This window comes from Penaeus japonicus, unplaced genomic scaffold (assembly GCF_977035675.1).
Source record: "Penaeus japonicus unplaced genomic scaffold, GWHDUDI00000001_assembly GWHDUDI00000024, whole genome shotgun sequence".
Taxonomy (NCBI): Eukaryota; Metazoa; Arthropoda; class Malacostraca; order Decapoda; family Penaeidae; genus Penaeus; species Penaeus japonicus.
Window position 1 is genome coordinate 5,076,722 of NW_028234426.1, and position 13,224 is coordinate 5,089,945.

Sequence of the window (13,224 nt, forward strand, 5' to 3'; positions counted from 1 at the left end):
GGTTTCAGTATAGTCTTTGTGATTCTGCCAGATTCAAAAATGCCCACAGAATCTCCCCATTAAACCCCCACCCGCCCCCTCTCCCTTTCTACCAACAAAACCACCTTGCTTATCAACACCCACAGAATTCCCACATCGAAAAAAATACACCCACACTACCACCCCATTCAAAAAATAACCCACACAACCAATACCACCCACCCCACCCACCCCACCAACCTCAAATCCCCCCCCACCCACCTCAAAATCCCCCCACCCACCTCAAATCCCCCACCCACCCCCAAATGCCCCCCCCCCACAAACCCCACCCACCTCATTCCACCAACCGCCCTCCCGCCCACAGGAGACTACATGGTCGTCTGTTACTTCACCAACTGGGCGTGGTACAGACCGGGCATCGGCAAGTACAAGCCAGATGACATTGACCCGACGATCTGCACTCATGTCGTCTACGGCTTCGCGGTTCTCGACTACAGCAACCTCGTCATTAAACCTCATGACACTTGGGCTGATTTCGATAATAGTGAGTATCGTTTTTTTTTTTTTTTTTTTTTTTTTTTTTTGGTGGGGGGGGACGGAAGAAGAGGTTGTAGGATAGATGGATGGGAGAATAGATAGTTTGATTGATAGATAGTTTGACTGATAGACTGTTTTGTTGATAGATAGATAGATAGATAGATAGGTGGATTGATAGACTGTGTGATTGATTTGATAGATAGGTAAATAGTTATATAGATAGTTTGATCGATAGATGGATAATTAGATAGATAGATTAGTTAACAGATAGATAGGTTAATGAATAAATAAATAGGTGAACAGATAGATAAATGAGAAATATATTAATCAGCTAATTGTCCAAAAAAAAGAAATTGAGAGAATAATAATAAAAATTAAAAAACGCGATAAACCGAACGGATATCTAACACCCTACCCCTTCCCCCACACTCCTCCACCAACAGAATTCTACGAAAAGGTCACGGCGCTGAAGGCTAAGGGCATCAAGGTCACCATCGCCATCGGTGGCTGGAACGACTCTGCCGGCGACAAGTACAGTCGTCTTGTGAACAACCCGGCTGCCCGAGCGAAGTTCATCACCCACGTCGTCGAGTTCATCAAGAAACATAACTTCGATGGTCTGGATCTCGACTGGGAGTACCCCGTCTGCTGGCAGGTGAGGGGAGCTCGTTTTTTTTTTTTTCTTTTTTTTTCTTTTTTAAGCGTGACCTGATTTTTTAAGGTGGGGCTTTTTTCTTTAATTCTGTTTTTTTTTTTTTTTTGGGGGGGGGGTTCTCTTTCTGTTTAGGTTTGTTCTCAAGGGGAAATAGATATTGGGAATTGTTAGAATTATCATTATCTTTTTAGTACGTTTTTATTCTTAGCTTTATTAACAGTAGTAGCAATATTATCATTATCATCATCATTACTATCACCCTCATAGGCATTAGTATCAGTATCATCATTATCATCATTATTTTTAATACCATTATTAGTGGTAAGAGTACCATCATTGTTTTAGCACCATCATTTCCACCACTACCATGTTTAGCAGAAGCAGCAACACCATTTGTATCATCATCACAACCGCCCTCACTCACCACACTACCACTCACCTCCCTACAACTCACCCTCCTACCACTCACGCCCTACCACTCACGCCCTACCACTCACCCCCTACAACTTACCCTCCTACCACTCACCCCCTAACCATTCACCCTCCTACCACTCACGCCCTACCACTCCCCCCCTCCCCTACAACTCAACCCACCCTACAACTCACCCACCCCCTACAACTCAACCCACCCTACCACTTACCCCCTCTCCCCCCCCTACAACTCAACCCACCCTACAACTCACCCACCCCCTTACAACTCAACCCCCCCTACCACTCATCCCCTCTCCCCCCTCCTACCCAGGTTGACTGCAAGAAGGGGCCGCCCTCAGACAAGCAAGCCTTCGCCATGTGGGTCAAGGAACTTAGCGCCGCCTTTAAGCCTCATGGCCTCCTTCTCTCCGCTGCCGTGTCACCTAGCAAGAAGGTCATCGATGCAGGTAATGTTAGAATGTTGCTTTTCTAATTGGGATAAGGGATAAGGGATAAGGGTTTGTGTGGTGTGTTGGGTTGCGATATAAGGGTGGGTGTGTGTATGTGTTTAGGGATATATGGATATACGTATGTGTGTGTGTGTGTGTGTGTGTATGTGGGTGGGTATACTTGTACGCCTTGTTCTGTAAATAAGTGCTTAAGTTCATAAATCGATCACTTGCACGTATCCCATCCCGCCCATATGTATTTATAACAAAAAAAATGTATTTATAACAAAAAAAATGTATTTATAACAAAAAAAGGTATTTATAACAAAAAAATGCATTTATAACAAAAAAAGGTATTCATAACAAAAAAAAAGGTATTTATAACAAAAAAAAAAAACTTTCTCATGACAGGTTACGACGTCCCTGTCTTGAGTCAGTACATGGACTGGATCGCCGTCATGACCTATGATTTCCACGGTCACTGGGACAAGAAGACAGGTCACGTCGCCCCCATGTACTACCACCCCGAAGACGACTACGATTACTTCAACATGGTAAGTGGTGGTTGTGATTCTTTTTTCTTTTTTTTTTCTTCTTAATGAATATAAGAGTATGGTAGATATGATTGGAAAGATTTTTTTTTTAATGAAAACAAATATGAAATTAAAAGAGTGACGATTTTATATTTTTTTAAAATAAATGCATAAATAAATAAATAAATAAATAAAACACGAGAAACAAATATTAAAAAATGGAGAAAAAAATCACAAAGCTTTCTTTGACAAAAAAAAAAAAAAAAAAATCACTCGACAGAACTAAGTAAAAAAGAAAACATACAAGATAAAAAAAAAATCAAACTAATTCACAAAACACCTACAAAAAAGACCAAAAACAAGAAGACACTAACCAAATCGCCCATCCCGCCCATCCCACAGGACTTCGCCATCCGCTACTGGATGGAGAAGGGCGCCGCCAAGAACAAGCTCGTCCTCGGAATGCCTCTGTACGGACAGTCCTTCTCCCTCAACGACCCTACGAACACCGGCCTGAACTCCCCTGCTAGGAGTGGAGGACAAGCAGGACCTTTCACTAGAGCTCGAGGATTCTTGGCTTATTACGAGGTGAGGATCCTTCTGAGGAACGCACGGGGGCGGTGGGGGTATGTGTGTGTGTGGGGGGGGGGTCTGTGTGTGGGGGGGTGGGGTGTCTGTGTGTGTGTGTGTGTGTGTGTGTGTGTGTGTGTGTGTGTGTGTGTGTGTGTGTGTGTGTGTTTGTTTGTTTGTGTTACTCGAACATATTTACATAATTTCGAATATTGTTAATAACACTGCTTGCAAATATCTTTCGAAAATAAATACATATACACACATTATATCCCATGAGTAAGAAAAAGAAATATAAAAATAAAACACAACAAAAAAATATCAAAGTTACCCCCACGAAAAAACAAACGCCACGGGGTACTATTTCATTTTTACTCACGAACTTAATTCCATTTTTCTTGCAGATCTGTCACTTCATTCAGCAAGGTTGGACTGTCGTGAAGGATCCTGAGGGAAGGATGGGTCCCTACGCCTACTCCGGAAACCAATGGGTGTCCTTTGACGACGTGGATACGATCAGAAAGAAGGTAAACAAGTAGAAGTAGCAGACATGATTTTAAAAAAAAGGTCATTCTCATGATTAAACAAATCATTGAGACTTTCATATGAGTTCATCTCGATCCTTTTTATTTTTGGGTCACGAGCGTCATAGATGTTTCTAAAGTCATTAAATGCTTGTCATCCCAAAGACGAATTAAGGTATAAGATAAATCAAGGCATAGGTAAATAGATAAACTGAGGCATAGTTAGATAGACCGATTAAGAAATACTTGGATAGACAGATTAAGGCATAACTAAATAGACAGATTAAGGCCTAGTTAAAAAGACAGATTAAGACATAGTTAAAAAGACAGATTAAGGCAAAGGTAAATAGACAAACTAAGACCAAATAAGGCATGGGTAAAACTAGACAAATCAAGACAAAAATCCAGCCGTACAAGCAGTCTGAATAACCCCCGTTTCGTCTTCCGCGCAGTCGCAATACATCCGGGAAATGGGTCTCGCGGGAGGCATGGTGTGGGCCCTCGACCTCGATGACTTCACGAACCGCTGCGGACAGGGCGCTCACCCGCTCATGAACACCATCAAGGCAGTGCTTGGCCCGCCCAAAGGAGCTGGCGATGGCATGGTAACAGGTCCTGTCACAATGCCAGAGCAGCAACCAGAGCCAGCACCGCAACCAGAGCCAGTACCGCAACCAGAGCCAGCACCGCAGCCAGCGCCAGCACCCACGGTACCGGAGAGCACAAGACCGATAGTGACTCAGCCCGAAACCATGCGACCAAGCGGCGACGGTATGTACTAGTAGGGGCCTGAGAGTCTATGAACTGAGAATGGGAAGAGGCGCACGAGGGTATAAAACCCTTATGGTATACTTTGTTTTTAATGCTTTGATCAAATATTCATAATTTGAATCGCCCATGGCTATATAACCATACAGAATCTTTAGATGCTTTCCACCAAGCGTAACGTAACTCCCACCTTTCAAACCTTTTCCAAAACAAAAACAAAAAAAAATAAAGAAAAAGAAAAAAAACATGAACCCCAATACAAGATAAACCTCTCTTACACCCTCACCTCAAACCCCAAGGTTCAGGAGACTACAAGGTGGTGTGTTACTTCACCAACTGGGCCTGGTACCGACCTGGAGAAGGCAAATACACCCCCGACGACATCGACGCTTCCCTCTGCACTCACATCGTCTACGGCTTCGCGGTCCTCAACGGCAACAACCTCTTGATCAAACCTCACGATACGTGGGCCGACTTTGATAACAGTGAGTAGACTATATATTTGTCTTTCATTTATTTCTCTATCTATTTTTTTTTTTTTTTTGTGTGTGTGTGTGTGTGTTATTTATCTTTCTATTTGACATTTTGTTCGATTCATAACTTTGATAACAGTGAGTAGACTTTTTATCAATCTTTCGTTCATTTTTCTACCTATTTTAGACGTCTTATAATTACTCACCTATCCACTTGACAATCTATTCAATCCTTAAGCCAATCGAGTGAGTAATCCTTCATAGAAAGGCAAATACGTCGACGAGACATAGAAAATAAACGACCAGTTCTAACGTCACCCCCGCCCTCCTCCTCCAGAGTTCTACGAGCGCGTGACCGCCCTCCGAGCCAAGGGCGTGAAGGTCCTCGTCGCCATCGGTGGCTGGAACGACTCTGCCGGCAACAAGTACAGTCGTCTTGTGAACAACCCAGCCTCTCGGGCTAAGTTCACCGAACATGTTATAGGGTTCATTCAGCAGAATAACTTCGATGGTCTGGATCTCGACTGGGAGTACCCCGTCTGCTGGCAGGTGAGGGATGAAATGGTGTTTGTTGTTAGTCCTACTTGCAAGTGAAAAAAAAAGATGTCGTTTTGTTAGATTTGTTAGCGGGTGAAAGTTGACGTGCAGTTAGTTCTACTAGATTTTCTCCGCATGGATAATCCTAGATCTAAAAATAAATCAAAAGAATGAGCTCCTTATCCTAGTTTTCAACCAACAATGGATAATCCTAGATCTAAAAAAAAAAAAAAAAATGATCTCCTTATCCTACATTTCAACCAACACAACTCAATCTACATACAGACACAAATCCACACTAATGCCACTCGCGTCCGCCTCACACACAGGTCAATTGCAACAAGGGTCCCGCCTCTGACAAGGACGCCTTCTCTGCCTGGGTGAAGGAACTCAAGATGGCCTTCGAACCTCATGGTCTCCTTCTCTCTGCCGCCGTGTCTCCGAGCAACAAGGTCATCGATGCTGGTATGGGTCTCATTGCGATATTCTTTATCTATTTGTGTGTTGTTTGTCTTCTTGACGTGTGTGTATTTGTACTTGTTTGTTTATCTTCAACTCGTAATACGTAAATATTGATGGTGATGATAAGAGTAATAATGGTATTGAGGATGATAGTCACAATAGGTATAGCCGATGATGATCATAAGAATAAAAAGTAATGATGATTAAAAAAAAATAAATGAATAATTAAAATCTCCTAATGTTCATTATCTTAATGCATTCTCATTCTACCTTCAGGCTACGACGTTCCGGTTCTGAGCCAATACCTCGACTGGATCGCCGTCATGACCTATGACTATCACGGTCAGTGGGACAAGAAGACAGGTCACGTCGCCCCCATGTATGCTCACTCCACGGACGAGAACCTTGCATTTAACACCGTGAGTTATGATTTCCTATTGATTTCCTTGTCATTATACCGTAAGAATAAAGAATATGTTTAGTGATATGTATCAATGATAAAAATTTTCTTCAGTGGGTACGTATGATTGGAACAGTTACTACGCTATATCATACATGATATTTCCGAAAGCTTACAATCTCAACCGAAGACAATCTCTCTAAATGTCTAAACTTCTAAACTTCTAAACTTCTAAACTTCTGAATCCCATTCCTTGCAGAACTTCACCATCCACTACTGGCTCGAGAAAGGCGCCGACCGCAAGAAGATCGTCCTAGGAATGCCTATGTACGGCCAGTCCTTCACCCTCGCCAGTAGCCAGAACAACGGACTCCTTCAGAAGTCCTACGGAGGCGGCGAGGCAGGAAGCTACACCCGCGCCCGTGGTTTCTTGGCCTACTATGAGGTCAGTGTAATCCCTGAGTGTGTGTGTGTGTGTGTCTTTTACTTCTAGCCATGGATTTGCATTACTGAATCTGTGGTAGTAGAGATGGTGTCGATATGAGATGATTATGATTATAAATGCAGTCATGATTATATTTCGTTGGCTGACTATACAAGATATACAAGATATACTTATTTACTTATTAACAATAATGAATTAAAAAAAAAAATACACATCGCCATGCTTAACTTCACGCACTCTCCGCAAATGAAACATGCTTCTTGTTCCAATAAAACAATAAACAATACCACAACTCTTTGTAATAAAGAGAGAAAAAACACACACACCAAATAGCCCCTGAGACTAATCCAGACATACCCTTCCAGATCTGCTATAAAATCAAGAGCGGAGGCTGGACAGTCGTGCGAGACAGCGAGGGTACGATGGGTCCTTATGCCTACAAGGGGAACCAATGGGTCGGCTTTGACGATGTGCACACCATTAGATACAAGGTTTGTGCGCGACTTTGATTTTGTCTCCCTTAGCTGGGTGTTGGGTTGGGTCTGTGGTTTTAGATTGGTGTTTGTGTTTATGTGTGTATGTATGTTTGATTATATGCGTAGATGTGTGTGTGTGTGTGTGTGCGTGTGCGTGTGTATGTGTGTGTGTGTTTGTGTGTGTGTGTGTGTCTGTGCATATTTACATTTTTTTTTCTTTTGTGTGTGGATTTGTATGTAAAATAACTATATGTATATAAGTATGCATATATGAATACCTAGATCTCCCATTCCCTTTGGAAACCCCAACCCCAAAAAGTAGCATCAACTTCCCCCTCCCCCTCCCCCCACCACAAAATCAACCAACCACCAAAGCCACAACCATAACCCCCTCTTTTCTCTTCTCTCCCCCTCCCCCCCCCAAAAAAAAAAAAAATAGTCCGAATACATCAAGAAAATGGGTCTCGGCGGCGGCATGATCTGGGCCCTCGACCTCGACGACTTCAGGAACCGCTGCGGCTGCGAGACACACCCTCTCCTCAGGACGATCAACCGCGTACTGAGGAACATCCCCGTGCCGGACCCGGGGTGCCCTCTGATGGGAACTGCCAGCCCTACCATGGGGATCGTCAAGCCAGGTGCGTGATAAGCCTCTTGTTTTTTTTTTATTATTATTATTTTGGGGTTTTCTTTTTTATTATTATTATTTTTGTCTACTCTTTTGCTGTTGCTTTCTCTCTCTCTCTCTCTTTTTTTCTTTTTTTTTCCTTTATTACTCTATACATTTTTTTTTTCAATTCTTTGGGCTTCGTTATATTCCTTATTTCATATAAATAGATGTATACATAAATAAATAAAAGTCAACGGCCAAATAGCTGAACTGACAATAAGGTAGACAAATATCCAGATAGATAGATAAGGATAGATAATAAAAAATAAGTACATAGATAATTTAACCAACGCCCCCCCCCCCTCTCCTTACCCCGCCCCTCTTGGTACCTCCAGGAGTGACCGTCATACGCCAGGAAACGACAACAACCGCCGTGTCTGTGGTGACATCCCGCACCCCGACGCCCAACACCGTGGCCCCCGCACCTTCCACCGGCGCCGAGTGCCAGCACGGAAGCCGCGTCTCCCACCCAACCAACTGCAACCTCTTCTACGAGTGTCTCTTCGGCAAGCTGGAGGAGAGGCGGTGCTTCGAAGGCCTGCACTGGAACGGAAAGGTAAATGAGGAACAGTGAGGGTTCGCTTTTCGTCTCTCTTGGTCAACGGTGAGAGGAGTAATGTTGGTAGAAATGCTGGTACTATTACTCTTAAGAGTAAAAGTAGTAGTAGTGGTGTATGCAATACGATCCTCAAAGCTGCAACGATGATATAGACATCATTGATAACCATCTTCATTCGTACAGGACCGCTGCGACTGGCCAGACAAGGCAGGCTGTACTGCAGGTTCTTCCCCATCGGTTTCCGTCACTGCTGCCCCACCTGCCGTCCCCAGTACCACCCCCGCCCCTTCCTCCACCACGTCAAACCCCTGGTGGCCAAGACCGACGACCACCCTCAAGCCTGCAACCACTACCATCAGCACCCATATTGAAACGATTATTCCCGACACTGGATACAAGGTGAGAAGAGAAATGCTTGTATAACTATATCCTTATATAATGGTTTACATTGTGGGGGTAAATGATGTAGGCAGAGAGGAGTATCTGTTCATTGATGTGACTAAATAAGGGAATGAAAGAAGAAATAAGGAGAAGAGACTGTGAATAAAATTGTAGGCAGAGAGAGTTATCTTATTGGTGTAATTAAATGAAGAAATTAATATGTAATAAAGTAGATAATAATAATGAATATGATAATAATATTATCAATAATAATGATAATAACAATAATAATAATAATGATAATGATAATGAATATGATAATAATATTAACTATGATAATGATTATAACAATAATAATAATAATATTAACAATGATAATGATTATAACAATAACAATAATAACAATGATAATAATAAAAATAATGATAATAATAATGAATATGATAATACTGTTATCAATAATAATGATGAAAATAGTAAATATTATAATAATATTATCAATAATAATGATAATAATAATGAATATGATAATAATATCATCAATGATAATGATAATAATAATGATGATAGTATTTATAATAATGATAATAATAATAATAATAATAATAATAATAATAATGATGATTATAATAATATTATCAATGATAATGATAATAAAAATGAATATGATAATGATATTATCAATAATAATGATAATGATAATGAATATGATAATAATGATAATGATAATGAATATGATAATAATGATAATGATAATGAATATGATAATAATGATAATGATAATGAATATGATAATAATGATAATGATAATGAATATGATAATAATGATAATGATAATGAAAATGATAATAATGATAATGATAATGAATATGATAATAATATTATCAATAATAATGATAATACTAATGAATATGATAATGATGATAATGATAATAATAATGATGATAGTATTGATAATAATGATAATAATAATAATAATAATAATAATAATAATAATAATAATAATAATAATGAATATGATAATACTGTTATCAATAATAATGATGAAAATAGTAAATATTATAATAATATTATCAATAATTTTGATAATAATTGTAAATATGATAATACTGTTATCAATAATAATGATGAAAATAGTAAATATTATAATAATATTATCAATAATAATGATAATAATAATGAATATGATAATAATATCATCAATGATAATGATAATAATAATGAGGATGATGATGATCTTATCAATAATAATGATAATAATAATGAATATGATAATAATATTATCAATGATAATGATAATAATAATGAATATGATAATAACAATGATAATGATAATGATAATGAATATGATAATCATATTAACTATGATGATAATAATAACAATAATAATAATAATATTAACAATGATAATGATTATAACAATAATAATAATAACAATGATAATAATAATGAATATGATAATAATATTATCAATAATAATGATAATCATAATAATAATGATAATAATAATGAATATGATAATAATACTATCAATAATAATGATAATAATAATAATAATAATAATAATAATAATAATAATAATAATAATAATGATAACAATAATAATAATAATAATAATAATAATAATAATAATAATAATAATAATAATAATAATAATAATAATAATAATAATAATGATAATAATAATGAAGATTATAATAATATTATCAATGATAATGATAATAATAATGAATATGATAATAATCTTATCAATAATAATGATAATAATAATAATGATGATAATGATGATAATAATAATAATGATAATGATAGCAATAATGATGATAGTAATAATGATGATTATAATAATATTATCAATGATAATGATAATAATAATGAATATGATAATAACAATGATGATGATAATAATTGTAAATATGATAATACTGTTATCAATAATAATGATGAAAATAGTAAATATTATAATAATATTATCAATAATAATGATAATAATAATGAATATGATAATAATATCATCAATGATAATGATAATAATAATGAATATGATAATAACAATGATGATGATAATAATAATAATAATGATAGTAATAATGAATATGATAATAATATTATCAATAAGAATGATGATAATAATTATAATGATAGTAATAGTAATAATGATATTGATAAGGAAGATTATTATCATTATTATTATCATAACTATGATAATGATAATGATGATAATAATAGTAAATATGATAATAATATTATCAATAATAATGATAATAATAATGAATATGATAATAATATTATCAATGATAATGATAATAATAATGATGATAGTATTTATAATAATGATAATAATAATAATAATAATAATGATAATAATAATATAATAGAAGTAATAACAATAATAATAAACAGTGATAACAATACTCATAAAACATCCCCCTCCCCCCCCCAACAGAACTTCACCATCCACTACTGGATGGAGAAGGGAGCCGACCGCAAGAAGCTTGTCCTGGGCATGCCACTCTACGGACAGTCCTTCTCCCTGGCCTCGGCTTCGAACAACGGCCTCAACCAGAAGGCTTACGGGCGTGGCACAGCTGGAGAGTTCACGAGGGCGGGTGGCTTTTTGGCTTATTACGAGGTAGGGCGTATGGCGAGGTGGTTTACGAGGTCGTAGTTGCTTAGGTGTGGGTGTAGTAGATACTCGTGTGGTCGTATGTGTTTCAGGTATTGTATGCTTTGTCTTGTAGGTATGGGATCTTTTATACCCTTATTAGGATGATGTATCTTTTCTTCAGTATTAAGGGAAATGAAATTATGATAAGCATACTTAATTCTCTTTGCAGTTCGAAGAGTGAATTCTTGTATATTTGGATATCAACATTTTTTTTTTCGTGACAGGTCTGCGACCGTGTCCTGAACCGTGGCTACACCGTAGTCAAGGATCCCGAAGGCAGAATGGGTCCTTATGCCTACAGTGGAAACCAGTGGGTCGGATATGACGACATCGCCATGATCAGATACAAGGTAAGTCGTTACTGCTCTTCTTTGAAATGGATTCTCTCTTCATTCTTGTTTTGATTCCTGCTTCGCATTATTTCCGAAGCATTCGGGAAGAGATCCTCAGTTTCGGTAATAATAATAATAAAAAAAAACACACACACAGAAAAAAATAAAATAAAATAAAATAATAAAACATCATTAGAAAAAAATAAAACATCATTAGAAAAATAAAACAAAATAAAACATAATTAGAAAAATAAAACATGATAAAACATCATTAGAAAAGTCATAAAACCAATAAAGAGTTTCAAAAAAAAAAAAAAAAAAATTACGAGGACTAACCAAGCCCCCCCCTCCCCTTGTTCCCCCTCCAGTCCGAATGGATTAAGCAAATGGGTCTAGCAGGCGGCATGATCTGGGCCCTCGACCTCGACGACTTCAAGAACCGCTGCGGATGCGAACCCCACCCACTCCTGCGCACCATCAACAGAGTCCTGAGGAGCCATCCGGACCCAGATCCTAAGTGCAACATGTAAGGAGGAAGCTAGAAGAAGAAGAAGGAGGAAGAAGAAGGAGGAGGAAGAGGAGGAGGAAGAAGAAGGAGGAGAAGAAGGAGGAGGAGAAAACGAGAACGAAGGAGAGACGATGACGACATCCTATGTTGATGTTGGATTGATGACGTGGCGTTGGAGGCTAATCTGCTTTATCGGAACTTGGGATAGAAGTTGAAGGATTTTTTTTTTTTATTCTCCCATTTTGCATTAGGGATTGTTGAGATGTTTGGAGTGTCAGGCGATTTTGAGCCCAACACCCTACAATGAAAAAAAAAAAAAAAAAAAATATGTGAAGCTATGCGATGTTTCAAGGCATTATCTATTATTATTATTATTTATCAATAAAATACGATAAAAAATCCAATGTGTCTTTTATTCTAACGGTTTAAAGGCGAGTGTATTTTGCATACTGTAATGTGCAGTTGCAAATGTGGCATATGCAAGAAAGGTATGGATTCTAAAAAGGCTAAATCAGCTGGCAAAATCTCTTGAAAGTAACTAAAATATCCTATTCAATGAAGGACACGATCACTATGACGTGATATCAAGGCCAAGCCTAATGCCCTTGGTGTAAATTCACATGAATATGAGTAACACAATAATGGCTTAGACCAGTCGAAAAAACTTTCCAATTTGTGGCAAAACATTCACAAAATTCTATAAAAAGTTTTGAATAATTTTGATTTGTTTCGAGTTATGTGTTTCCTTACTCTTTAAAGTGCTATATATCGAGTTCTGATATTTTATGGCAAATTACTAAACTTTTCATTGAAATAGAAAATATATTTGTCATTGTGCACATTTTTAGTTGCTCATTAATTTTGGCCACCAGTGTGTATATGTATAA

At 37.6% G+C, this 13,224-nt stretch overlaps 1 protein-coding gene across 1 annotated transcript in view; it reads left to right on the forward strand.

Moving 5' to 3' along the window:
- Nucleotides 1-12,741, forward strand: part of Cht10 (Chitinase 10) — an 88,164-nt gene extending 75,423 nt beyond the window's left edge. Inside the window, exons 29-47 of the mRNA XM_086551085.1 lie at nt 344-523; nt 960-1,171; nt 1,914-2,049; nt 2,443-2,585; nt 2,967-3,152; nt 3,539-3,661; nt 4,111-4,429; nt 4,726-4,911; nt 5,237-5,448; nt 5,766-5,901; nt 6,175-6,317; nt 6,558-6,743; nt 7,109-7,234; nt 7,659-7,857; nt 8,225-8,445; nt 8,632-8,865; nt 11,213-11,461; nt 11,722-11,847; nt 12,198-12,741. Coding sequence (XP_086407211.1) covers nt 344-523; nt 960-1,171; nt 1,914-2,049; nt 2,443-2,585; nt 2,967-3,152; nt 3,539-3,661; nt 4,111-4,429; nt 4,726-4,911; nt 5,237-5,448; nt 5,766-5,901; nt 6,175-6,317; nt 6,558-6,743; nt 7,109-7,234; nt 7,659-7,857; nt 8,225-8,445; nt 8,632-8,865; nt 11,213-11,461; nt 11,722-11,847; nt 12,198-12,359 — 3,479 coding nt within the window. The 3' untranslated portion in view covers nt 12,360-12,741. The remainder of the gene's footprint in view (nt 1-343; nt 524-959; nt 1,172-1,913; nt 2,050-2,442; nt 2,586-2,966; nt 3,153-3,538; nt 3,662-4,110; nt 4,430-4,725; nt 4,912-5,236; nt 5,449-5,765; nt 5,902-6,174; nt 6,318-6,557; nt 6,744-7,108; nt 7,235-7,658; nt 7,858-8,224; nt 8,446-8,631; nt 8,866-11,212; nt 11,462-11,721; nt 11,848-12,197) is intronic.
- The last annotated feature ends 483 nt before the right edge of the window (nt 12,742-13,224 follow it).